Here is a 27,783-nt window from a genome sequence, read left to right as displayed (position 1 = left end):
ACAAATAGTAGTTGCTAAGGTAGTCACTTAATCAATACGGTCGAGTGTCCGTAACGGCTTTCGAGTATAAAACAATTCAAAATGTTGGGGTTTGACGTACCAAAACCATTTTCTGATTATGAGGTACAAAACAATCGAGCGCTGGTTGAAGGCAACCGCGAGGACTTCATTACTTTTCATTGCATCGGGAGCATCGTTCCGAGCTTTTGCTCGAATAGTCTCAGCTCAACGTTAATGATCGCTGGCATTACATGCTATTCAGCTTGACGGTGACAATTCGTTGTCATGGAAATCTATTCATTCAGAGGTTGTTTCGAAATATTCACAAAAATTATGAAAATGGCGGCTTCCAGACCGGCTAAGATCAGTGGTTTTTCCCTATACCACGAACAAATGTGCGCCCAATAAAAGATGACCTTTGCTAGACGGAGTCTACGCGGCTGATCCCCAATACGACTGCAGCTGAAAAGCCTCTTTCACGAAGTTGGAAGTTTAATGTTGGGCATAAACTGCGCGTTGAAAAACTTCGAGGATACTTAAGAAGCTTCACCTTTAAGAGTGGAACGTGAAAGCATTTAAAGATCCCTGACTCCTTCTGACGCTTCACGGCAACTGCAGCGTAAGTAACCGTCCTGTTTATCGGGAAACACTGGCGGCGAACGCTTACACGAAGGCAGACTTTCTGGTAGAAATGCAGCCTCTTGCGTGGGCCGATCCAGGAGGTAGCCCACAGCCACGCCAAAAAAATTACAGCGTTTCAGGTGTCTGTTATTGTTTCCCACTTTTAATATTTCGGTCTGGGAATATTTAACCTGTAAGGTATGCGATGTCGGTGTTTCGTTTCATGACATTTTTTTATGGGTTATCATTCTCAAAATTTCGAGGAATAACTTTGTCAAGAATGTAAGACAATGTATGAGCAACTTTAGTGATAGAATGGTATGGTAATATAACCCGCATAAGCCGTATGTTATACAAGGCGTGGCATAGGCATATCCCTAAATATATGCGACATTCTTCGCTCACAGACAATCCGCCGACAACGCCACCGCATTTTCTGCGACACCGGGTCCTTATTGCTATCCCGTTATTAATAAATCGAATTAATTTTCTAACCGGTTTAGAAACTTGAGGAAGCAATGTTCGCAGAGATATCAGACGTAATCGTTTAAAGAAGCAGTTCCGGTGAGGTGACGTTTATTAGATGACCTAATACATATGCGCAGATGCCTTCGTCGAGGTTCAGGATGGGCTAGCGAAAAATTTTGGCACAGACGCACCTTACGATGACTGTCGACAGTAATGTGTTAGCATTGAGTCAATACAGCGGCACAGCGTATAGTCACCGTGGACGAGACTTGCGTATGAAGTGTGTGCAGCAGCGGGTCTTTTATTTCGCGATGTGGTTAAAAACACTCAGCACACTCTAGCGCCGCCGCCGCGAAGCCTGTACGTGGCCTCCGAAATCCATGGCGCACTAGTACGTGAGAACGCTGAGGAACGCGTGATGCGGCAACCAGGCTCCTCTCTCGCGCCTTCTTTCTGGACACGCTGCATCATCTAGTGGCAGTGTCGAGAAGTCCGCAGGTGGTCTTTAAAACGAGAAGCATGGCGCGCCAGTGCATGCGAATGCTGAGAATGATTCCCTCGTTTGTCGTACACTTGCTTTGATACATACATACATACATACATACACACATACATACATACACACATACATACATACATACATACATACATACATACATACATACATACATACATACATACATACATACATACATACATACATACATACATACATACGTACGTACATACGTACATACGTACATACATACATACATACATACATACATACATACATACATACATACGTACATACATAGCCCCCGGAAAGCACGTGTAGTACCCAAGGAATGCTAACGCCTTAAATGTCGACTAGGATAATTCCGCGGAGGTCCGGACCTACCAGGTAACCTAGTTTAAATAAGGGGCATTCAAGTCGAGCTACGCTCATGTGCCTGAGAAGAAACGTGCCTGGGCAAGCGCTGCATCCAAACCTCCCTCCACAACTGGTCCACCATCATTGCGACCAGAAACTATGACCAAATACACTTTTCAAGACATCACCAAGAAGCGATGGAACTGGCCCGCCACCTATGGTGTGTGCCGACTTGTCGCGGTATTCACAGTTGCGCTCCACATGAGTCGAGCTTTAGTTTGTCAGATCGAATAAGTGAGATTTCATCATGTCTAATACTCCAGTAACAAGGGCACCAGCGAACTCCGTTGACATGAAACTCCCTAATGAAGACTTACGACGCTGGAGTTGCGGCCATGCTATACGGCATAATGCGAGCTTTCGACGGGTGCCGCGCGGGACAGAAACGGCGCTGCGGCGCTCCCTGTCGCGTGCAACTGTACACCATATACAGCAGCCATTAAACGTAGCTTTTCTTAACGCACTATTTAATCTAATAAAATACCAGTGAGAAAGTTTGCTTTATATTACCGCAATACTTGTTTTCCAAGCATAGCGAAGTTGAAAGCGATGCTGGCCACACTGCGCACTTGCTTTCTTGCGTGGGAATCGTGGGTCACGTTGTCTGACCCGTGCGCTTCGAGTTATGATTCTGTGCTTGTGTAATCGTGCGTGCGTGGTTTGTTCGTGGTGAGCTCAATTGCTTCCAGATGAGTGACGAAGCGTACGAACGAACGAAATGGCGGAACGACATTTCCCCATGCGCTACGGCGAAGCATTGGTGTCGAGAGTACAGGCACTATGTCCTTAAAAACGAATTAAAAATTCCCATTATGCGGCGTGTAAACGAAGGCAATAATAATACTGCTAAAATTTGTAAGTGAGCCAGTTACGACGATTTTATGAGCGCGGTTTTCTTCGCAGCTGTAGCTATCTGGGAACGAGAGTACTCCATCCAGCCGTAATGGTCATTGCCGAACTCCCTTTGCCGAAATCTCCATTTAACTTTCTTGGCGCAAGGCAGACCAACTGATGTAAGGACGAAGGAAGTTAAATGGAGTTCGCGGGTGCCCGTGTGATAGGGGTATACAGCAGTTATTGTCATTGTACCTGTGTCAAATTAAAAAACTGCCACAAAATACATTCAGAAGGCGATGAAAGTTGACTTCTTTAATGTATTTCACTTCACTTTAGTGCCTTAAAGATCCAGAAAAGGAAGCTAGCAATGTGGACGAGATAAGAAACGGAAGGCGCCGATGTTCCAGCTGAGATTAAAAGCAATAAAAGAAATGAAGACCACTCCACTTTGTGAGTACCGAATGGCAGCGAAAGCTGACAACAGTCAAAGCTCTCAAACGAAAGGGCTTTCGCTGCCATTCCATCTTCATAAAGTGGAGTGGTTGTCATTCGTTCGTTGAGCATCGCGGGAACGTTCTTCGTCGGTGGTCGTTTCGCACCTGCCTCGTTTACGTTCTCGTTGCTGTTCCCTCCGGCTCTTCTTGTACACATGTTGTTCTTCGGTTGTACGAACTATAAGTGTCCGCCCCATCGATAACGCAGCTGTATTTGGCGCCGATACCTCTCCTGCTTTTGTACCGCGATAACTTTGACGTCACGCAATTCTTGACGGCGAGCGTTCTAATCTGTTCCGTATTTTGACATCTGCGCCGCCACACTGCACCCGTACGTGATCACACTCAAACACTGAAACCCATAAGCATGGGTTTCTTTAGAGATAGCTAAGTCCGTTTCCGTTGCCGGACGCTGAAAAAACTACGGAAGTTTAGTCATATACAGCTTTCGCTGTGAAAACGAATTGTCTACACAGCATAATGCACAGGGCCGATAACCGATGCTCCATTAGAGTCAGCGATGAACAAGGAAAGGGAAGCGTCGTCAAGGACGGCACATGTAGTGTGGCGAAATGAGGAAATTTGCATGCATACGATGGTGTCAGATGGAAGAAAGACAGATGTAATCCGATATCACTGACCGAGGCCTTGATCTGGCACTGAGCATAAGATAAACAGATGACGATGAACGGATGCTACGTTGAGCGTGGGTATACGATAAACATGAGCAAATATTAGAAGTAGATACTTTAAAATAAACTTTAGCGTCTGTTTTACATAAACAAATGACTGCAACCAAGGCAAAGTGCAGCAGCGTGAAATACATGACCACATGTCATTTCACTCGTTGCATACGCGCAAGCTAATTAGGCCGTAAAATAGCGTGAGATAACGACACATGCGAGCGTACAGTTGTTTTCCTACAATTTTTTTCTTTAGCCTTAGTATGCTTCTGTGTGTAGAGATGTAAGCTTTGAGGAAATTTTGAAGGCGTTAATTTAACCATGGGAAGAGCTGGTTTACTTGAGAAAATTTCGGAAAGACCGGTAAGATATCCAAGCCTATTTTAGCGTAAGTAATAATTAAAAGCAGCAGACGAGAGTTCGCGCAAGAACATGTTTTCAAAAGTTATGGCAAGATGTTGGCATTCTATAAAGAATAGACCTCTTTTTTGTGCACTGAGAGATTGTTAGTAGCTTTCAGAATTCTCATCTTCCTACCGTGACAGCGGTGCTCTCCTAGCTTGTTAGGGAGAGCACATGAGACAGAAAGCATGAGCATGAGACAGAAAGCAAACGCAAGCTGTTTTTTTGCCGAAGAAAGCTGCTGGTGCAATAATTTCCTTAAATACAACGGGGTAAGGACGGAAATGCGCTTTTCTGCCAACACAGTGGAGGTCAGACGGAAATACCCGAGAACGCTGCGTCCTTGCACAGAGACCAAGAAATACAAGCGCAGAGCAGCTACTCAATAATGCTGCACCGAAGTGCGAAGCCCGCGACTCCCGTGCATTTTGGCACTGGTTAAGACAACGGCAAACTCTGTTCTGCGTACCGACTAGGGATCTCGTTGACAGATTCGACAAGGCATCTGACGCGGCTTTTCGAGCCATTTTTATATCATTATGAATGAAAAGCGCTGCCAGGACTGCAACTGTCGCTTTTCATTAGTAGAGGGTCAAATCCTATGTTCAGGGATATGCGACGCCTGTCGAATTTGCCTTTCTGAGTAATATCCGATGGCTATCATATCATGAGAAGCCAACGAACAATGAAGGACAACATAGAGGAAATTACTTGTACTTGCTAAGTGAATTGAAGAAATGATAAATTAATGACAACGAAAGCGGATGAAAAAACAACTTGATGCAGGTGGGGAAAGATCCCACGTCTTCGCATTATGCCTGCGACGCTCTAACCAATTGAGCTACCGCGGCGCCGTTTCCTCATCCAGTTTATTGGGTATTTATGTGTTACTACTGCAACTAACCTTGGGAGTGTTAGCCAGCGCTGCCACTCACAAACCTTGGCGGCGGATGTGGAACATCCTTTCTGCCGCAGGCGTCACGAGAACGTGATCTCTTTGGGTGAAGGCAGCCGGTCAATAAACCCACACGTGCTACCCGAAGGCATAAATGTTGCCGGATTCGAGGCCCTCGTTATATGATGAACGAGAAGAAAGGGGGTTGTTTTGCACTTGCACTTACTTGTACAAATACAAGTACAAGTAAAGGATCTTCCACATCCGCCACCTAGGTTTGTGAGTTGTATAACATAATTTGGAGTTATACATTAACAGCTCTCCCAGGGTGGCGCCTATTTGTCGCAGAATAATGGGCATAAGCAGGGCGATTATATCGCAAGGATACCTGGTGACCGAGATAGTATGTGCGGAACTATCATATGTCTATCGGTAACCCAAGTGAGGTTCCTGAACATCAGTCAGTGCGGAGCAAAACACCACCACGCATTTACTCGATCGGCTCGGAAGCTCTATTTCTTCCTGTGAGGCAATGCAGTTCATTTCTCGAGGCTTACCTGTAATGTCAGGTGGGAGACCTGAAAGTTCAAACATTGTGAATTTGCGATGTAGTTGGTCCCACGCATAAAGGGACATTACTATTTTTCCGTAATATTTTTTTTTGAGATTTCAGTACAATTTTTGTTGCATTCAATTTCTGATTTATATCTTCCTGTTTGTTTTTGTTGCTTCTTCCTAACTTAATGTTGCTATAAGCTTCGGTTCTCATTATTTACTCAATTATTTATTGCCAGTTCTTTTTATTAGGTTGTATTTTCAATTACTGCTTTATTTTTTCGCCTGTGTTGCATTTGTGATGCAATAGTGTCTTTTTTTTAAATCAGTGGACCCTTCAAATTATATCAAGAGGAGTCCTAGAGCTCTGTGGTATATCATCATCTTCGGAGTTGAGTCTGATCCAGAAGAAGCGAGTTTAATTATTTATTGTGCGTGATAAAGAGCTACAGCTCCCGCGGCAGAAGCTTTTGTTGGTTATCCTGGTATGCTGTTTCAAGGAAGGACCCACTGACTCACGTGAATTGTTTATTCGCATCAGCTTACTCTGCTGTCGCGCGCAAGTTTCGATGTCGCTGCGCGTCGTCTGAGGCAGGAGGCCGAACGGAAGCGCCGGCGTGCCGAGGCGCCATGAAGAAGTTTGCGCGACGCAGTAGGTGCGCGCAGGAATATTGTAGGAGAAACGCGCAATACGAATTCAGCTGCTTAGCCGCTGAAAGAGTGCGCCCTCTGCCAAATGAGCACACTGCACTCGAACAAGCGCAAATGGTTGACGTCCAATATCCTCCGGCGTTTGAGTGCAGTAGAAGCCGCGGAGTGCAGTGCGTGGTAGAGAAGGAGTGACAGGCACAAACAGAGAAAGAGAGAGAGAGAAGGTTCTGTGAGAGGAAACGCGGAGAGGTTGGCCACATGAGAGTGTGTTTTCAGACCCGCTGCTACACATAGCGTGCTAGAGATTATTAAAACGGAAACATGAGGCCCTTATGCGTTTATAGACTTCGATGGCATCAACTGAGAGCAGTGGAAACTGTAGCAAACTACTGAAAACAGCAGTGAATCTGGCTGCAATGTCTTTTGCTATGTATGCGTAGTACCGAAGGCAATGCTAGTACCTCTGTTTTCAGGCTATGCCAGCCTGCACCGTAACATTTACACGCAGTTACGAACATCCGCTGAAATTCAACGCAGAACTCTAAAATGAAGCATGTGGATGGCGGCATGCTCTTCCCCAGTGTAAATACTTGTGAATGCTTTCCTCTCGAGCTCCATATCGTTGCTCAGCGTTACGCATACACGATAGTTCTAAGACTGCCACGGTAAGCGACATGATCAAGTACTTTCATTGATAACGTATTGTGCTATCTTTGTTGTGTTGGTTTGCGTGGAAAGCAGAGTGCTGTCCACACGTCCTCATATAAACAAGGTTAAGCTCGCGTGCATTTCACAGGACAGTGTGCCGCGCACAGGGAGTTTGCCCTATAGCCGAGATAGAGCTGACGTCACATTTGTGACTTGGTAAATTGACAAAGTCAGGGCACAAGAAAGCAATATCCTACGCCTGAAACACAGCATTCTGTAATGTTTCACATCAATGGCATTCATTTATCTTCTTACCTCTATGGCTATACTTTCTTTTTGTTTCTTATGCAGTCAGGGAAAAGACTGGCTTAAAGTTCGGATGAGCACGCAACAGCACACACTGCGTGTACGAACAACAATGGCCTACTTGCCTAGCATGAACAAAATCGCGGAAGAGGCTTTGGACCTGCTCGATCAACTCATGGATGAGAACGGCACAGTGGAAGACTGCTTCTCATTCCTGCAGCGATGGGCTCTGGAAAGTAAGTCCTACCGAAGGTGGGCAGATGTGTTCACAGCGATAAATGGTTCCAGGTTATAAATTTTGTTCAATGAGAAAAGTTCTATAGGATTATGAAAAACATGCAGCTGGATCTACAGCGGTCGTTGCCAATTCTGAACGTCCCTCACTCCTGCGAGTTCGGGTGGTGATATTTAGCAGTGGACAAGCTCTGATATAAGAGCAGCACCGTGAACAAGTTGGATTGACCAACCTCGCCCTAGGTAAAAGCATCAATTCTAGTCTCACCAAATTTGGACAGAGGTGTTCTACTTCAAAGCACTGAAAAGATTTTATTTTCAACAGACACAAGTCGTGTTATGCAAAATTACGCAAATGAACGAAGGCTTTCTGTCCGTGCACGAGCCAGAAATTTATCTGGTTATTGTACTGGATGCACCGCAGTACAATAGGCTATAAGTGTCCATTGTTCAGAATAATGGAAGCAGACATTCGTTTCGTGAATTATCTATCGGGTATTAAGGCCATTTGTGCTTATCAGCTTCACAAGATGTGAAGTCTGCCTATGTATTAGACAAGCGGGCACAAAGTGCATGAAAGGTACGTCTGGCAGGCAGTAAAGAAAAACATACGAAGTCCCCTGTACTAAATTTGTCATCCATGAGTATAATAAAAGGCTTAACCAAAAGCTGTCTAGGAGGTCTTGGCTGTACACGGGCCTTATCACATGGAAGCCCAGATCGTTCAATATTTGTGACAAGTACGTTCTTAGGTAAGCTCATCAGCTAAATTTATAGGTGAGCCGCTTAGTATTGGCGGCAGCCATGGCGTATGGGTTGCCTTATATCATCCACCGCGACGGCCAATAGACGGAGCCGCAATCCTACAAGGTGCACTTAATAGATGTTTTTGAGGAAGTTTTTGAGGAAGCAAGCTGAGGGAAAATTGAAAGCGACCTACACACGCTGCCATTTGATGCATGAGGCTCTGGAGTGCCCCCTCAGTGAGACCAGTGGAATTTCCATGGTATGCGCACGCAAACACTTGGAATGCAAAACATTGCGAACTGAGCTTGCTTAAAGACACCCTCGCCAGAACTCGAACGGGCAGCGTGAAGTGAGTGAAAGCTATGCAATATGCTAAGATTATGCACTCGCGAAGTCCGTGCTTGCATTAGGGTTATGCCAGCCTGGCTGATCATTTCCTAGCATGCCTTCTGACAATTAGATGTTGTGAGTGGACGATATGGGTATGAAGAAAACATCCAAGAATGAACCATTCACTGGTTTTAGGTTTGCGCACCTTTGTTACCACGCAGGCGTCGCGTTGGCCTCCGTTGACGCCCGGCTTGGCTCTCTGCGGCATCCGCTTGACCCGACTCTTGACGGCCCCGCCATATTGGACGACATGAGGACAACGTTTGCCTGCATGCAAAAGTTCGGATACCGGTTTCCATACTTTCGTTATATACGCACGCCGACCTGGCGACGTTTTGAGAAAGCCATGGATGACTTCACTGTGTAAGCGCGCTTCAGATTTTCTGTTATTTTGCGTTGAAAATAATACGTGAGAAAACAGGAGTGAGAAGCAGCCTGTCAAATCAGTTTACAAAGAGAAATCAACTGAAATAAATTACAAATCGTATAGTATAGATATTCAAAAAACAGTTGTATTGTAAGCACAGTTATTGGATTTCCCAACAAAAGACAGACAGTAGCACTTGACTTTTTTATGCGTTATTTAGTCCTATCGTTTCGTACTCAATGCGCATTCAGGTGCGAAAATGACATATTATGTAATAAACTGATTGCTGTCAATATCGCAGCTATCAAGTCCAGACAATAGGACGGCACGTTAGACAAATCTCAGCTGCCTGTTTATTATTGTGCTCATTTTTAGGCGAATATTCCGACACATTGAAGCCGCAGCTCAGCGGATGACTGCTGGAGAGTCCGAGCATGAACCAACTATTCTGGAACACATGCTTAGAGAAAAAAAGCTAACATTTGGAGAAATCTTAACGTTTACCAGTGACTTCAACCTCGCAGGAGTGGACACGGTGAGTTTTTGGAAACATTTAGCCACCCGTTCGGCACTATGCCTTAAGGTGACTTGCTGCCGCCATTTCGTTGTTTTTGTTTCAAGGCGCTATAGTTGAAGTTCGTGTTAAAAGTGTCTGTAGTTATTTTTGTTATCGCCAATGTCTTTCATTTACGCACCACGGCCGCATACTCAACAACGGTATTTCGGCGATGCTAATGTTTTTCCTACAAATAATGCATGTTGTTAAGAACGGCCAGCTGCAGTGCAAGTTTGCCAGCCATTTACGCCAGCGGTGGCAACCTCATCTTGGAAGGCCGCCGCCAACCTCTAGCCACGGCGCGACTAAGTCGACTTTGTGACGGGAATAATACGCGCGTCCTCCACTCTCCGTTGCTTCAGCTAAGATGCGTTTGACGAAGTAGGCTTTGTGCTGAAACCGCCACCGTTACGCTCTAGCCTCGTCGCCGTTGTGACTGAATGAATTCGGCGGGCCAACTATTGTTACCGAACCCACTAACGCGGATCTGATCTGCTATGAGTGAGGGAGCTGCCGCGGGAACGTCGTCGGAGACCTCTTCCCACGCGCCGACAAAGACGCAAGACAATGGCTACCCGGGCGCACTGCGAGCGTCCGCTCCGAGTTCTACGAAATTCGTGTGATGTCGGTTTCGGACCGAGAACCTGTCTGTGTGTGTGCGTGTGTGTGTGTAAACCGTCCCGCGGAGAGGTGGCGTGTTTACGATGACTGGACGAACGTTTCCGCCACCTTGGAATCGGGGGAAACAGCTGTTGTGCGGATGCTCGATACACTTAAGCAGTCATGTTGGACTGAGACACTTTCTTACGCAGTCATGTTAGACTGAGATACTCTCTGAAGCAGTCGTGTTAGACTGGCGTACTTTCTCTCGCAGTCATGCTAGACTGATGATCTGCATGTAAATACTGTAAATAAACCCGTATTCCTCGTTCTCGATGAGAAGCAGTCCTTGCCTTCATCAACGTCCTCAGCGTGGATAAGTTGGACGACGGCATGGGCCAGCTACCTTCTAATTCATGCCGGACTCCAACTTTGACAACGGGTTACGAGCGATGAAATTGAGCCCGTGATCCTAACAGCTGGCTGACAGCGGTGAGATGGACTTTGCGACGTGGTGCTCTATCTGCGGTGAGTGCTTGGTTCTTGCTTTGACTATCTAGGCTTCATTTTGTAGTTGTTCTGTTTAGAACTGTAGGGAAGCTTGATTGTTGATTGTTAGCTAGGTTGTGTTTTCCTAGGTAGGTTTAGCAAGCAGGACCAAGGCAGTAAAGCAGCAGTCATGGAGTTAAGGACACTGCTGACAGACGAGTTGTTGATTGTTGGTGAGGAACTGGGCCTAGATGTACGCAAGGAAATGCTAAAATCGGAATTATTGCACCTAATTTCCGAACAGGCCAGTGAGGAAGAAATTGAAATGGGGTTTGAACTTCTGAAAAAGAGTGAACGAGAGAGAAAAGAACAAGAGAGAGAGGAACGCGATAAAGATGGCGAGTTAAGAAAAATGCAACTTGAACTTGAAAGCAAACGTTTGGAGTTGTCCCAAGGAAGTGAAGGGGCTCTGGGACGTTCAAGTAAGGCAGAATCATACCGCATGGACAGGTTATTAAAGCCATTTGAGGTCGGGACCGACATAGGCTTGTTCCTAAGCTATTTTGAAAGGACTTGTGAGAAGCTGAACTTCGGTCCGAGTACATGGCCACAGCGGTTGCTGTCTATGTTGCCGTGTGAGGCTGCAGAGGTAATCGCCAGACTCAGTGCGGAAGATTCATATGATTATGCGAAGGTCAAGGCCAGTCTTCTGAAGAAATACGGCCTTTCCGCCGAAGCTTTTCGGCAATGGTTTAGAAGCACAGGCAAGAAAGATAGCGAGGAGTATCCGGAGTTTGCATACGGCTTAAAGGCCAACCTAGTCGAGTGGCTGAAAAGCGCGGAAGCGTACGACAACAGAGACATGATCATTGAATGCATGTGTCTAGAGCAGTTTTACAAAACCATCCCCCAAGCTGTGAAACTGCGGGTGCAAGACAGAGGGAATGTGAACACTGTGGAAAGGGCGGCTGAATTAGCCGAAGAGTACGCAACCCGTAGAAAGTTGAGCGCCGAGTACGGAAATTGGGACGGTCGAAATGGACCGCGGAAACCAGTTCCGTTCAAAAAGGGTTCGCAGACTAGACGATCGGAGCCTGTAGACGTGGAGGAAAAGCCCGCAGAAAAGAGCGAGGAGAAACTTAACGGGGAAATGGCACAAAAAGAACAGAACAGAAAATTCGAATCCTTTAGGCCGATCCGCTGTTATAAATGCCACAAACTGGGACATATAGCTGTAAACTGCGGGAAGCCTTGCGTAGTTTTTTTCTACGTAGAGGAAAAAGACGAGAATATGGAACTTTTAAGCCGCTATCTTCACGACCTGCAAGTTAATGGCTAACCATGCCGAGTGCTAAGAGACAGTGCCGCCACGATGGACATTGTCCATTCGTCTTACGTGACGGTAGATGACTTGACCGGAGAAGTAGCATAGATCAAACAGGTTGTAGAAGAACACAGCGTGTGTCTGCCCATGGCCAAAGTCAAAATCAGTGGACCATTCGGGGGGCTAGTGACCGAGGCTGCAGTTTCCAAATTTTTGTCACTGCAGTACCCTTACATCTTTTCGAATCGTTCTACTCACTTACTGCGTGAAAAGTGGCTTAAACTGGGAGAGGGCATAGTAAAAGCATTGACCCGCGGCCAAGCTCGTAAAATCGCGTCGCTTTCGGCTGAAAATGCACAAGCTGCTCCAGCGGAAGCAGAAAAAGGCATAACTTCAATACCTGAATCCGTGCTAAGCCCGAGGGACAACAAATCAGTGGAGGAGAGCCTGCCAGCTGACCAGCTCAATGAGAGCGTAGCACTAGAGTGTCAAAGTTCAAGCCTGCAGGACGAGCAAGCTGACGCAATCGCAAGCGAGACAGGGTCGTTATAATCACCGGCCTCAAAGAACTTTGATCAGCTCTTACGTGTGGATAGAGAGTCACTGGCAGCCGAGCAAAAGAATGATGAGAGCTTAGCTAAATTACATCACACAGCTAAAGAAGGCATTGCTAGGCGCAACGTGACGATACATGAGAGAGGAGGATTGTTGTATCGGCACTACAGAGATCGAAAGGGTAGGATTTTAGATCAGTTAGAGAGAGAGAGAGAAGTTTAATGATACGAAATGCTGAGAGGTCGGCCTGAGGTATATTCCTCTAGCCAGCTACTCGGCATTGGGGGAAAGGAAAGAGGGAAAGAAAGAGGGAAGAAAGAGGTGCATGATGGGTGACGATGACGATAGAAGGAAGATGTAGAACATATGGCAGTTAGTCGTACCTACTAAGTATAGGGAGGACCTTTTGAGTCTCTGTCATGGAAATGGGTGGTCCGGCCACCTAGGCATAAACAAATCAAAGGAAACATTGCTTATGGAATACTACTGGCCTGGCTGTTTCATAGACGTAGAAAACTTTGTAAGATCATGCGACGCCTGCCAGCGCTCTGGTAAATCAGGAGAGACATGGAAAGCTCCACTGAAGGTAGCGCTCCTTAATAACAGAGCCTTTCAGACGACTTGTAATAGACATGGTAGGGCCTCTTCCGAAAACAAAATCGGGCTACAGGTACTTGTTTACCATGCTGTGTCCGGCTACAAAGTTTCCAGAAGCAATCCCTCTAAAAGAGCTCAGCTCCACCGAAGTAGTAGACGCGCCTTTGACAGTGCACGAGTTGAGTTTCCAGCCGAAATTCAGGCGGATCAAGGGTCAGTATTCACGAGCGTACTGACTTCCACATTCTTGCAAAAGTGCGGGGTAAAGTTAATACAAAGTTCTGTCTATCACCCTCAGTCAAACAGTGTAGAGAGGTGGCATTCAGTGCTCAAGTGAGTTTTGCGTGCGCTCTGTTACGAGCACAAGGAGGACTGGGAGAACTGTCTGCCGGCAACTTTGTTTGCTTTGCGAACGATTCCACATGAAGCGACAGGGTTCTCGCCAGCGGAACTAGTGTATGGGAGGACACTGCGTTCTCCACTGAGAATGTTAAGAGAGATGTGGGAGGAAAGAAGGGAGAGTCCAACAGTGGTTGAATACGTGCTAAATTTGCTGGAACGCTAAGCGCAACCCAAGAACTTGTCGAAAAGAACATGGGAGTAGCTCAAAAGAACGCCAAATTCTATTACGACAACAATGCGAGGCTTCGTACGTTTAACGCCGGAGACAGGTAATGATCCTCAAACCTTCAAGAAAGAACAAGCTTGAACTTCACTGGGATGGGCCCGTTAAAGTGTTGCACAAACTTTCAAATACTAACTATGCTCTGAAAATGCCTGATCGCAGGAAGGAGGTGAGGATATATCACTGCAATTTGATGAAGCCGTATGTAGAGCGGAGCGGAGTCGTTAACTATACCCTCAAAGAGCAGGATGGCACTAGTACCACGTTTAAGGATTATAGGGCGACCTCCAACTCTGAAATCGGCCTAGAAGAAGTAGTAGAACACTCGGTGAGCTCGCACGCTCTAAGACCCGAGCAGCTAGATGAGCTAAAAGGGGTGTTAGGGGAATATATCGACAGGTTCAGTGATCGGCCAGGTAGAACCGAACTAATAACGCATTAAATAGAGCTGTCATCAACCGAACCCTTAAGATCAAAGACTTACAGGGTGTCTACAAGACGGAGAGATTATGGAGGCAGAGATGCAGCGCACGCTAGAGTTGGGAGTTATTGAGCCCGCGGACAGTGACTACACGTCACCGTTAATACTGGTAGAAACCCCTAACAAGGACCCTCGTCCGTGTGTTGACTACAGGAAGTTAAATGCCATCACTAGGGATCAGCTGTACCCGATACCCAACATTGAGGAACGAATTGAAAGAGTTAGCGCTGCTAAATACATTTCAACTATAGATCTCGTGCGGGGGTACTGGCAAGTTCCCCTTTCACAAAGTACCAGCCGCTATGCCGCATTCATCTCACCTGTAGGCACTTTTCGCCCTCTCGCACTGAGCTTCGGGCTGAAGAACGCGCCGTTTAGCTTCTCTAAGTTAATGGATACTGTCCTAAAAGACTTGCAGGAGTTCGCCTTGCCATACCTGGATGATGTAGCAATTTTCTCGGACAGCTGGGAACAACACGTATTGCACCTCAAACAGGTGTTCCCACTGTTGAGGGAAGCTGGCTTAACAATGAAAGCGGAAAAGTGTATATTTGGTTGTTCACATGTTACTTATCTGGGCCATGTTGTCGGCCAAGGCACGAGACGGCCGGCCGAGCTGAAAATAGCTACGATTGGACAATTTTCTCAGCCGCGCACGAAAACAGACCTTCGTTCATTTTTGGGACTTGTGGGGTACTATCAACGGTACATTCCGAATTACTCGCAAATGGCAAGTCCATTAACGGACGCCCTCCGAAAGGGAGCACCGAGTAGCGTACAGTGGGATAAGGACAAAGAGAACACTTTCCAAAGTTTGAAAACGCTATTGGTTTCTCGTCCTGTGCTTAGCGCGCCAGACTACACAAAAGAATTCATAGTTCAATGCGACGCAAGCGACAGAGGTATGGGCGTGGTCCTTAGTGAGGTCGACGACGATAACGAGGAGCATCCTATCCTCTATGCCAGCCGTAAACTAAATGTAAGAGAGGAAGCCTGCGGCGCTTCAGAGAAAGAATGCGCTTGTTAAGTTTGGGCCGCCCAGAAGTTGTCGTGTTACTTGTACGGAGCGAAGTTCATCTTCGAGACCGACCACTGTCCTCTGACGTGGCTCAATCAAATGTCACACAAAAATGGCCGCTTGCTCCGATGGAGTCTCACTCGCCAAGAGTACAACTTCTCCGTTAGATATAAGAAGGGAAAGTTGCATAGCAATGCGGATGGTTTGAGCAGACTAATTGGAATCCTGCGTTTGAGGGTCCCGCCTAAATTTTAGGGTTACTCGTGTTAATATTGTTAAGCCAAGAAGATCCCTTCTCATTTAGCAGAATTGCCTCCATGATTGCTGAATTTGTCGACACGAAATTATTTCAGAAATTGGCATAACGAAATGCAGCATTTTTGTTTCTGCACTTATGTTTTCTTTGAAGCCTAGCGGGTCTAAAGTGAGAGCCAATGTACGTCATCTGGGCGCAGAGCCATGTTGTGGGGTTCATTTTGCAGTTGCCTGTTCTTGTTGGATGTTTTGGGGCGGTGACATCATTGCACAAAGACATCTACCCAAGTCTTGCCAACGGCACTACAATGAATTACGAAGTGATCGGCCGAGAAATCGACCCCTCGGAGGTTTCCGTCAGGAACGGGTGGTGCGACATCGCCCCACGAAGAGCGACCAAGCCTAAGTCTAACCTCAACATGGCTGCCAACGTGGCAGCCTCCGGCGCCAGAGCGAAAGCAACCAAGCCCATGTCGGCCCGTAAAGAAATCATCAAGGCAAGTAGAATGCCCTTACTCCCGCAAAACGAGACCAAAGTAGTAATTCGCATCCGCGGCGGACTGAACATCGCCAAAACCGGACACGTGGGGATTGTGCAGGCCATTCAAGAAGCAGCCGGACTCGAACCGATGCAGTGCGACGGGGACACGATTTGCCCCAACCTCAAACAGAACATCATGGTCGTGAGTTCCCCGCTACCCGAAAACGTCAACGGATATTTGAAAATTCAGAGCGTCACCATCGCCGGGCAGACGTACGAGGCCTTCTCCTACCAGACTGCACCGGACGACAGGTGCAAGGGAGTCATTCGCAACATTCCGCTCCACCACACGCAAGAAACGATAACCAGGTCCATCGTCAACCCGAGAAACCCACTCGTACTGGCGGCGAAGCGCATTAAGGAAACCGGGACGGTGATCGTAGTCTTCGAAGGGCACAAAGTTCCCAACCACGTGATGTACGGATGTGCATGGGTAGAGTGCTCGCTCTACAGGAAGCAGATCGCCATATGTCAGGCTTGCGGCAAACTAGGGCACCGAGCAGACGTATGCCCCACACTGGAGAAGCAGACTTGCAGGGATTGCGGCCTTCCAGACCCCGGAGAAGATCACGCTTGTGAAGAAGTCTCTTGCGCGCTGTGCGGCGAGAAACACCCCACGGCCAACAAGGAATGCAAGAGCAGATACCAGGTCCCGTACGTAGTACGCAAACGAAGAATCCAGAACAAGCAGGCAGCCATTGCGTCCAAGAAACTTCGAGAAAAAGCGACGAGTCTCTTAAGGCAGAACGGCGCAGGTGCGGCGCAGCATCCAGACGGACAGCGCGAGCCCAGAGGACGCTCCAGATCCAGAGGGAGCTCGGGATCCCGATCGGCCAGCAGAGGTCGCAGGAGCCGCTCCCGCGCACCCGGGAGCCGGGGCCGCTCCACCTCGGGCGTGCGCTTCGCACCCGCGGCCGGAGCTAACAGCTGGGCCCAGCGAGTCAAGGCGACAACGGGATGCCAGGCCTCGGCAACGGCAGGGACGCTGCCCACTAACTCCGGGCCACTGAGGGACCAATCTCAGGTGAGCTTGCAAGCGCGGCCAGAGAATACTGTACACAAAGACATCTTAGAGAGAATCAAAGCACTCGAGCACGAAAACGCTCAACTCAGACGCACAATGACAGAACTGGCTAACGAGAATAGATTGCTTAAAACGCAAATTAGCTCACCAACTGCACATACACAGGACATGCACATGGACACTTCACCCAGTCCGAATCCCTCCAGCGTAGCGGAATCAGAAACGACTAGTGAAAGCCCACCCGCGGGCATACCAGTTACCAAGAAACGCAAGGCCAAGACCACGGAATGCGACACGCCTGCCAAGGACATAGACGGTAAATTGGACAAGATCCTTAGTACCCTAGGTCAACTACAATTCGATGTCGAGTCACTAAAGAAGGGGCACGACAGACTAGTAGAGGCGGTCGATGGCCTAACGAGCAGGGTAGAAGTGATGGAGAAGGGCTTCGGTGCCAGGATCGAGGGCCTCGAGAGGACCGTCTTCACTCACTCCACGGCACCGGTCAACTCCCCTGCCTCCCCCATGGTCAGAAGGAACACTGCAACAAGCGATATCGTCACAACCAAAATGGCGGTAAAGTCCGCAACCATAGAGAAAGCAAAAATGGAGAAGGCAAATAAGCGAGAACCAGCCGAAAGTCATTAGGCGCAAACGAACAATCAAGGCAAGCTTATAATCTGGCAATGGAATTGTCGCGGGTTCCGAAACAAAAAATCGGTCTTGCAACAGCACATCAGACACACTACAGACAAGCCGGACATCATACTCATTCAAGAGACCAACACCGACACACCCACACTTCCGGGATATGAAACAATTGCCGTTCCACCAACAAAAGCCTGCAGCGGCGTAGCGACGTTTGTCAGTAACAGGCTTGCGTGGGCCGAAATTGACAGAAGTAATCCGGACAGCAAATGCGAGCACTTGTTCATCGAAGTCTTTCCCAAAGGCAAGAAGGCTAAGAGCATACTAGCACTGAACATGTACAGCAGCCCGATCCACAGAACGCAAAGTTTCAGAAGACTGTTGAAGAAGGCCAGGGACAAAGCCGGGGACAACCCACTGATTATTGCCGGAGATTTCAACGCCCCAAACGTAGAATGGGGCTACGGCATCACCAGCGCCAAAGGCAGAAATCTGGCCACCGATGCGGAAGAGATGGGCCTCAACCTTATCACGTCCGCGCTCTACCCTACCAGGATGGGCAACTCGGTCTCGAGGGACACCACCCCAGACCTCACGTTCGTTCTCAACACCGAGGGGGCCACCTGGCATAATACCGGCGAAGACCTCGGCAGCGACCATTACATTGTGGAAACGTCAATAGCAATCGCCTTGAAACCACTACGAAAGTGGAGATACACGGATTGGGATGCGTTTAGACAGATAAGAAAGGAACGTACCGACAAGCCCGCTACACTAGAACAGTGGACGCAAGAACTAAAGGAGGACGCCCGCAACGCGACCAAGGAAATAGAAACAGATGTCCAGACAATCGGGATGGACGCTAAGCTCGCTCACACGCTGGAAGCGAAAAGATCCATACTGCAGGGATGGCGTACCCAGCGACTCAATAGAAGACTTAGGAAAAAGATTGCACGACTGAACAAGGACATTGAGCACCACTGTGTGGTACTCTCCAACCAACAATGGGACGAAGTATGTGCAAGGGCCGATGGCAGCATGACATATGGAAAAACTTGGAACCTACTCAAACACCTTCTTAACAAAGGTCAAACCAGGAGCTCCCAGACCAAGGCGGCTGACAAGATAGCGAAACGTGAACTCAAAAACTCCAACGAGCAGGAATTTATGGCAAGACTTGCCGAAAGATACGTGCCACTCTCGAGCAGCGAGGAAAACGAGGCCGAGGCATCCGGTTCCCCGTACACGGTAGCGGACAACCCCGACCTCGATGAACCCTTCACCCTGGAAGAAATCAGGACCGTCCTTCAAAACTTGAATGGCACATCGGCCCCAGGTCCGGACGGTATTAGTAACAAGGCCCTTCGTAACTTGGACGAAGACTCCGTCCAGTTCCTAGCGGATCAAATCAATCAGGTCTGGGCTTCCGGCAGGGTCCCACCGGAATGGAAGAACGCCACCACGGTTCTCATTCCAAAGCCCAACAAGCCCTCGGGCGTCGAGAACCTCAGACCCATATCACTGACATCGTGCGTGGGTAAGGCGGCGGAACACGCCATTCAAAACAGAATCTCCAGATTCCTCGAAACCAAGGGACTGTTACCACACACCCTCATCGGATTTAGACCCGGTCTATCAACTCAAGACACCATGATTTTAATCAAGCACCAAATCATTGATGACCCCATCAGAAATGCCAAGGCCATTCTTGGGTTGGATCTAGAGAAAGGGTTCGATAACCTCTCTCACCAATACATTGTGGACACCATTTCCGAACTCAACCTCGGAGCTAGGTTCCACTCGTACGTCAAGTCATTCTTGGATAACAGGACGGCTACGCTCCGATTTGCCGACCTCTCCACGGAGACACTCTCGCTGGGGAGCAGGGGCACCCCCCAAGGCTCGGTCATCTCCCCTATGCTTTTCAACCTTGCCATGGCGGGACTTGCTGAGAAACTAGGGCAGATCCACGGGCTCGAGCATACCATATACGCAGATGACATCACCATGTGGGTGTCCAAAGGAACCCCGGGCATGGTGCAGGACATCTTGCAAGAAGCAGTGAACGCCATAGAAGAATTTCTAATTCCCACAGGACTCAGATGCTCGCCTACCAAGTCGGAGCTGCTCGTACGCAGACCCACGCAGAAAGGCCGCAGGCCATACTCGTCAGACTTCGACTATAATCAAGAAATTATCGTACGAACCACTTCGGGACACGCCATACCGTGTGTCGACAAAATCAGAGTCCTGGGTATGATCGTAGAGACTAAAGACGTCAATGCCTCTACGGTTCAGAAGCTCATCACCAAAACCAACAACGCTATTGGGCTCATCAGAAGAATTGCCAATAGACACAGGGGCCTCAAGGAACATAATCTCATCAAACTCATACACGCGTTCGTCACCTGTCACTTCGCATACGTTGCGGCAATGCTCAATTGGACACGATCCGAAAGTGACAGACTGAATGCCCAAATCAGAAAGGTCACCAAGCAAGCCCTCGGCATTCCAACCAGCACCAGCAACGAGAAGCTGGGGCACCTGGGCATGCACAACACCCTGGAAGAAATTGCCGAAGCCCAGCAGCGCGCCCAGCTTGCTAGGCTTTCGACGACGCCTCCGGGGCGCACGATCCTAGAGAAGCTAGGCTTTGCACAAGGACACATAGAAAAAGACTTTGCGGACCTCCCACGGGACATACGCGCCAGGATCACGGTCCGCCCTATACCCAGAAACGTACACCCCGAAAACAACAGGGGCAGACGACAAGCGAGAGGACAATTCCTTCTTGACCAAGCCTTGGCGAACCGTGAACGCTCAGCTTTTGTGGACGCGGCGGCATACACGGGAAACAAAGCTTTCGCAGTGGCGGTTGTGGATGGCCGCGGATCCACAAGATATGCAGCCACGGTAATTGCAAGGAAGCCTGAACAGGCCGAACAGGTTGCAATCGCTGTTGCGCTCACCGACGACAATCTTTGCCATATCTACAGCGACTCCATAGCCGCTATCAGAGCTTTCCAGAAGGGCACGGTCTGCGCACAGGCTCTCAAAATTGTTTCAAAGAAAGAGATTAAGAAACACTTCATATACTGGTTCCCGGCACACTTAGGACCAAAGCTCGGCGACGTCCCCAACCTTAACCAGGCGGCACACGAGGCTGCGCGCGCGCTTACAGACCGCGCGGCTTCACCCGACCACTCGGAGAATAAGGACGCGCCCACTACATACAATGAAATCACTAAACACTACTACCTACAACGCAGACAATATAGCACGCCACACCGCATGCTCACTCGAGCTCAAGCGGTTACACTCAGAATGCTACAAACAGACACATACCCCACTCAAAACAGATTACACCATTACATGCCTGAGCTCTACGACAAGTCTTATTGCACCAATTGCAATACATCCCTTAACGTTTATCATTTACTCTGGCCGTGCTCGCAAGCTCACGTAAACTGCGAACAGGACAAGCGCAAGTTTGAAGAGGCAATCCGGAGCGAAGAACTCGCTCCCCAACTCTGGGCCGTCCAGCAGGTCCACGACGCCGCCAGGAAACTCAACCTCCCGGTTCCGTCGTGGGAGACGCCCACTCCATGAGAGCCCAAAGCTCTCGTGGCCTGCAGGACCTGAATAAAGTTGATTTCCTTCCTTCCTTCCTACTGCGAGCCAAGACATCACCCCCTGGCCACCAGCCGTTCTCTTCCTGCCCATCGGTTATCTGCGCTAGACAGTCGATATTTTCCGGCAATGGATGTGCTGTTAAGAACGGCCAGCTGCAGTGCAAGTTCATCATCATCATCAGCCTGGTTACGCCCACTGCAGGGCAAAGGCCTCTCCCATACTTCTCCAACAACCCCGGTCATGTACTAACTGTGGCCATGCCGTCCCTGTACACTTCTTAATCTCATCCGCCCACCTAACTTTCTGCCGCCCCCTGCTACGCTTCCCTTGCCTTGGGATCCAGTCCGTAACCCTTAATGACCATCGGTTATCTTCCCTCCTCATTACATGTCCTGCCCATGCCCATTTCTTTTTCTTGATTTCAACTAAGATGTCATTAACTCGCGTTTGTTCCCTCACCCAATCTGCTCTTTTCTTATCCCTTAACGTTACACCTATCATTCTTCTTTCCATAGCTCGTTGCGTCGTCCTCAATTTGAGTAGAACTCTTTTCGTAAGCCTCCAGGTTTCTTTCTGCCCCGTAGCTGAGTACTGGTAAGACACAGCTATTATATACTTTTCTCTTGAGGGATAATGGCAACCTGCTGTTCATGATCTGAGAATGCCTGCCAAACGCACCCCAGCCCATTCTTATTCTTCTGATTATTTCCGTCTCATGATCCGGATCCGCCGACACTACCTGCCCTAAGTAGGTGTATTTCCTTACGACTTCCAGTGTCTCGCTGCCTATTGTAAATTGCTGTTCTCTTCCGAGACTGTTAAACATTACTTTAGTTTTCTGCAGAATAATTTTTAGACCCACTCTTCTGCTTTGCCTCTCCAGGTCAGTGAGCATGCATTGCAATTGGTCCCCTGAGTTACTAAGCAAGGCAATATCATCAGCGAATCGCAAGTTACTAAGGTATTCTCCATTAACTTTTATCCCCAATTCTTCCCAATCCAGGTCGCTGAATACCTCCTGTAAACACGCTGTGAATAGCATTGGAGAGATCGTATCTCCCTGCCTGACGCATTTCTTTATTGGGATTTTGTTGCTTGCTGTATGTTTTTATTCCAATCTCCTGACGTCAACTTTGCGTAAATGCCTATGCAAGCTTCGGGCGGTGACCCGCCGCGTTGCCTGAACAGCCCAATCAAACGCTCTCCTCGTTTATAGGAGGTCACGTTTTTTGCTTTAAAAAGCAATGACACTGCCTGCATTGAGCTGTCTTTCTTATCTAATTGGCTGACAAGAGGCGACGAGCACGCTAAAGTAGAGAGGGTTTCGATGGGCGGAGCCAGCGCGCTGAAGATAGATAATCGGATGAACAGGGAGGTGACAGCGTCTGCGATTGGTCCGCTTTCCCTGATTTAGCTTACCGTGGTTTGTTTAAAATCGCGGCGGCGTGCAACAGAAGGTTAAAAATGCAACGGAAACGGATCGTGAGCAAAGAAGAGTTGGCAGAGCGATGTCGTATACATGCCGAAAGGGCTCGATAACGTTATACGGCCACGCGAAAAGTTTCGTTATACGCAAATAAACCCATGCTCTACGGCACGTGGGAATAGCCAGTGCCTGAGCGGTCGGCGGCGGCCATCTTTTATTCCTCTCGGAGCGGGGCAGCCTGCAGCTATTCAGAGAAAAATAGTCTTTTTTTTTTTTGGGGGGGGGGGGGGGGGCATATTAATGTTTTTTTAACGCGTACGCGTCACTTTGACGCAATGAGTTCTTGCGGTATTGTGACGTCGACTGAGAGACAGGTGAGGTGGGTGCCGCCTGAAACCTTTTCACCAATAACAGAGGTTCATGGCGAAAAGGCGTCGAATCAGAAATAATTATTTTTCTTTTGTTCGGTCGAATCATGCATAATCAGCGTGTACACGTCATCTCAGATTGGGAGCTATCGCGGTTTTTGTGACGTCGCATGACAGACGGGCGAAGTGGGAGTATTTTAAAAGATTTTGACCAATCACGGAGGGCTGATTGCACAATTGTAATAGAAATGTTTGGAATAGTTTTACGTTATAGCCCCCACGCATTCGTAAATGAAGGCGGCATGTACTTTTTATTGGCGAAATTCATGCAAAAGGTTGCGTGCTGTCCTAGCTGTCTAGCGCTTAATTCTTCTTCGAGGCTACTGCGTTCTTGGAAAAAGCCGGTGTCTCAACAGAGGCGTGTAAATATGTGACCTGCTAAGGTCACAGAACCGCTTGGCCAGATTTGTGAAGCTTGCCAAGGAATATGCTGCTCAACACATTGCTGAGAACTACATTGTAAATGCTTGCTTCATATAATCACCCTTGTAGACATCAGCGGCAGCGACGTTCCTTCTGTTTCAACTCGCGAAGAATCCACGGGCTCAATCGAATGCACGTGAAGAAGCGCTAGCCGTGCTCGGTGACAAGTCGAATTCTGTTGAACCACGTCAGCTGGAGAAGATGTCGTTTATAAAGGCCTGCCTGAAAGAAAGCATGCGGTGAGTGGTGAGATTCGGATACCTGTGTGCAGAAAGCTTTATTTCTGGTCCAAAACTGCACAAATACATTATAGCAGGAAGTACAAATGCATCAAACTGACCTTTTTCTTAGTGCATGTGTTCACACACATCTACATATGCATTATGCATAAGCTCATGTACAAGAGCGGACATATATCTCTGCCTTAGTGGTGAAATATCTTAATGGTGAAATTGGTGAAAATACACCAATTCGGCACTTGGAGTAGCCATGGATCCTGTAACAATGAAAATATAATACAACCGCGAGAAAATTAGCACTTTAATAAACTTAGCTTTAATTTTGTGGATTGGCATGCACGAAATGAAATCAGGCATTCTGCGTACACATAGAGTTTAAATAAAGGCCGGTATGTCGATTATCCCTAAGGAATAATTCATAACTTAAGGTAAGGACAGAAAGGACTTAAGGTAAGGACGCATAGCTGACAATTCAGAGACAAAATATAAGGTACAGCATTTTAAGTGGATATATACAGACGCGCACCGCCAATAATGCACAAATAAATTGAAACACTAAAAACCGGTTATCACGAAAGTTGAGTTAGTTCTGCGAAATATACAGGCATCAACTAGCGTCGATTTGGAAGGTCATGTGATGGAAAGAATAAAAAAAAATTACAGCCTAGGACGCCGAAACACAAGGAAATAAAGCTTACACGTGTGCCATCATTTGTCTCCGTGTTTTTGTATTATAATGCAACTTGTCTTGTACGGTCGCTATTCCCAGGTTGATCCCAAGCCTGCCGGGAATCTACAGGAAACTGGACCACGACGTCGTCATGTCAGGCTACGTTGTTCCCGCCGGGGTTAGTTTCACTATCAGATAAGGTTTGGGGGCTGAGTAACCAAACTTGGCAAGGAAAGGTCAGCACGATAAATAGCAAATGTTATCAGGCAAGCTGCGTAAACATTCGCTAAAGTTATTGGTGGCTTCACTAGGGTGTAAGTATGAGCTCGCTTCAATTTAAAGTATGTAGACATTAATGCTTCAGATATTACACTTGGTCTTTTCCACAGAGGACATAATTTAAAGGCTCTCGTGTACCGTGCTCTGGGTTTACGTTAAAGAAGCTTACGTGAATACCCGCTCTATGGTTTTTCCCACAACGCCTCTGTTGTTTGGGGGCACGAAGCCCCACAGTTTGTCTTATTTTTCCATCATTAGGTGCCTATATTCGTGGACGCATTTGTGGCTGGCCGTGCTGAAGAGAACTTCTCATGTCCGGAGCTGTACCTCCCAGAGCGTTGGCTGAAAACAGACCAAGAAATTTTGCCCCACGACGGATACGCTTCTCTGCCCTTCAGCTTTGGTCCCCGCATGTGCCTCGGCAGGAGGATAGCGGAACTGCAAATCTGCACGCTCATCGCTAAGGTGCGGTATTGGTGCCCGCGATTTTCCACTCTGTTTAGACGTGCTCTTCACCATAGTGCTTAGAAAGCGCGGGATAACAAGCACATGCGTTCGTCCGCGAATTCTGCGCATCTTGTAGTGTTTGCGCATGTGCAATCGTAAATCCCGAAATCTAGAACGCTGATAATTAACGTATTCACATTGGACCTGAAAACAAAGTTTAAGATTCCGGACCCCCCCCCCCCCCCCCCATCCCGCGATGTTATCCATTTACTTAAACACGGCTGGGATTCACCCTGCGCTGATGTACTTCCATTGTAAGCGCAGTCAGAACACCTGCCAAGTATTCAACGCCTTTTCGAGCCAAAGCAAACGCCGCTGAGGTTCACCCGACAAAAGCTTATAGCGTTCAAACTGCGCTGACATCTTTTAATTGTAATGGTTCAGCAACTTGGAGTATGTTCATTGAGGTTTGGAGTAAAGTAATTGTTACAATCCTATGCAGCAGAACCTCAGGGACACACGTAAAACATAAAGGTAGATTCGAACCGAAGCAATGATATATGCGAGCAGTCCTAAGACGTTTTCGCTACAGTGTACTCGGGATAATTTAGACTTTCTGGGAACACAGATACGTATTTGAACCATCCAGCACTCAGTGACATATAAATCAAAATAATGCTGCGACATTTTACGCAAACGGGTGGGCTCTTGAGCTGATATTGGACCACGAACAGTGCGCGATCACATTAAAAGAACGGTTACCGAGAATTCGCACCTATTTCATGAGAATCAACATAATTTTTTAGCAGACTGCGCTCCTGTTGCTACATTACTTTAATATGGTCCTTCACCTGCTTTTAGAACTGTCAACCAATGTGTGGATTTGCGCTGGCAGAATTTGAGTAATTCGACATTCTAGCAGCGCTTACGGCAGGAGCAGAAAGAGATGACGCACACACACGCGTGTTCTATGTCTATGTCCAGAGCGACGCAAAAGTTTCCGAACGTTAACTGTGCACTTCCGCTCATGCTTTCTCTATCGTGCAGATTTTGCTCAAGTACAGCATTGAATACCCGAGAGAGAACCTCGAGTATCATGGCCAACTCATCAACATCCCGAAGGACCCTACGGACTTCCGCTTCAAGAAGCTCTGACCGCCGGCTCTCCGAGACTCGAACTAGTTGTCTGAAAGGGATAGCCGTTACCTTGTGAATTACGGCAGCACACGGTGCCATCACGTTGGCGCATGTTCGGTCTGTGGCAGACGCTGAAAACTTGAGCTGTCTGTCGTGCACAAATCAACAGCACCGAGAAAATTAACGTGACATCCGTAGCTGCGCAGCGAAAATAACCGCTGGTTATCCCTGTATTGCAAATAGGTTCGGAGCTGGCCCCCGTACCAGTATTGCACCAACTGTCGTATTGGCCTATGCGCCTTAATTTCCGTGCTGCGTCTGCTAGCTGCAACTCCGCAGGGTGGATGGGCGAAGTTGCGTTCAGGGGGTGCGTTAGTTGCCCGCCCCACGTTAAGCTTTCGAGCCCTTAAAGAGCGTTGGAGAGGCAGTGGAAGCGCGGAAAGACTCGCTCCCCCAATTCGACACTTCGAATCATGAACTACGTCATTATGTGGCATTGTCTGCATAGCGGTTACGGAATTCAGAGGCATAAAGTTGAAAGCGTCACCATACACTTTTCAGGCGCGTAGCCAGAATTTTTTCCTGGGGGAGGAGAAGGCAGAGGCTGAGGTTCTATTATTCCCTGTTAAGTTTCCCATGCTTGGTGCATAATAATACAGCTATTACGTTGAGAACGCCCTTGATCTGCCTGAAGATGTGTACCATCCTATACATGTTTAGGGGGGGGGGGGGGGGGGGCGTTCAATGGATATGTGCCCTTGTTCATAGGCGACATGCCAGGAATAAACGAAAACAGAGCTCCGGTCGAAAAAATTTCTGGGGGAGAAGCTGAAGCCCGGCCAGCTCCCCCTCCCCCCCTCTATCTCCGGCTACGCCCCTACCACTTTTATGCTTCTCAGACGGAAAGACAGCTCAGGCCAATAAACGCGTTTTCAAGAGATTCGTATTCTTGACTGGTGTGCTGGGAACGTAACATTTTCTTTTTTTTTTTTTGCATTATCTGGTTAGATGCTCAAAGCAGCATCTCTGTATCGGTGGAGACTAACCATCTCCTCAGATGATTTGGCGCAAAGACTTATTGGCTTAAACGCAAAGGCAAAGGTGTTACATCGCGTGGTAGGTTGGCATGTTGAGCATGCGCCGTATACATTTCTGTTAACTTGCGCTATTCAAAACT

The 27,783-nt window shown here is 47.9% G+C and overlaps 1 protein-coding gene across 1 annotated transcript in view; it reads left to right on the top strand.

Moving 5' to 3' along the window:
- LOC126537890 (probable cytochrome P450 49a1) overlaps positions 1-27,544 on the top strand; it is a 39,581-nt gene extending 12,037 nt beyond the window's left edge. Inside the window, exons 3-9 of the mRNA XM_050184992.3 lie at positions 7,519-7,709; positions 9,006-9,207; positions 9,587-9,746; positions 23,904-24,073; positions 24,843-24,921; positions 25,281-25,487; positions 26,517-27,544. Coding sequence (XP_050040949.1) covers positions 7,519-7,709; positions 9,006-9,207; positions 9,587-9,746; positions 23,904-24,073; positions 24,843-24,921; positions 25,281-25,487; positions 26,517-26,624 — 1,117 coding nt within the window. The 3' untranslated portion in view covers positions 26,625-27,544. The remainder of the gene's footprint in view (positions 1-7,518; positions 7,710-9,005; positions 9,208-9,586; positions 9,747-23,903; positions 24,074-24,842; positions 24,922-25,280; positions 25,488-26,516) is intronic.
- The last annotated feature ends 239 nt before the right edge of the window (positions 27,545-27,783 follow it).

This window comes from Dermacentor andersoni, chromosome 4, assembly GCF_023375885.2.
Source record: "Dermacentor andersoni chromosome 4, qqDerAnde1_hic_scaffold, whole genome shotgun sequence".
In the NCBI taxonomy this organism is placed as follows: Eukaryota; Metazoa; Arthropoda; class Arachnida; order Ixodida; family Ixodidae; genus Dermacentor; species Dermacentor andersoni.
Note: the sequence above shows the minus strand (reverse complement) of the source record. Positions and strands in the feature narration are given on the sequence as shown.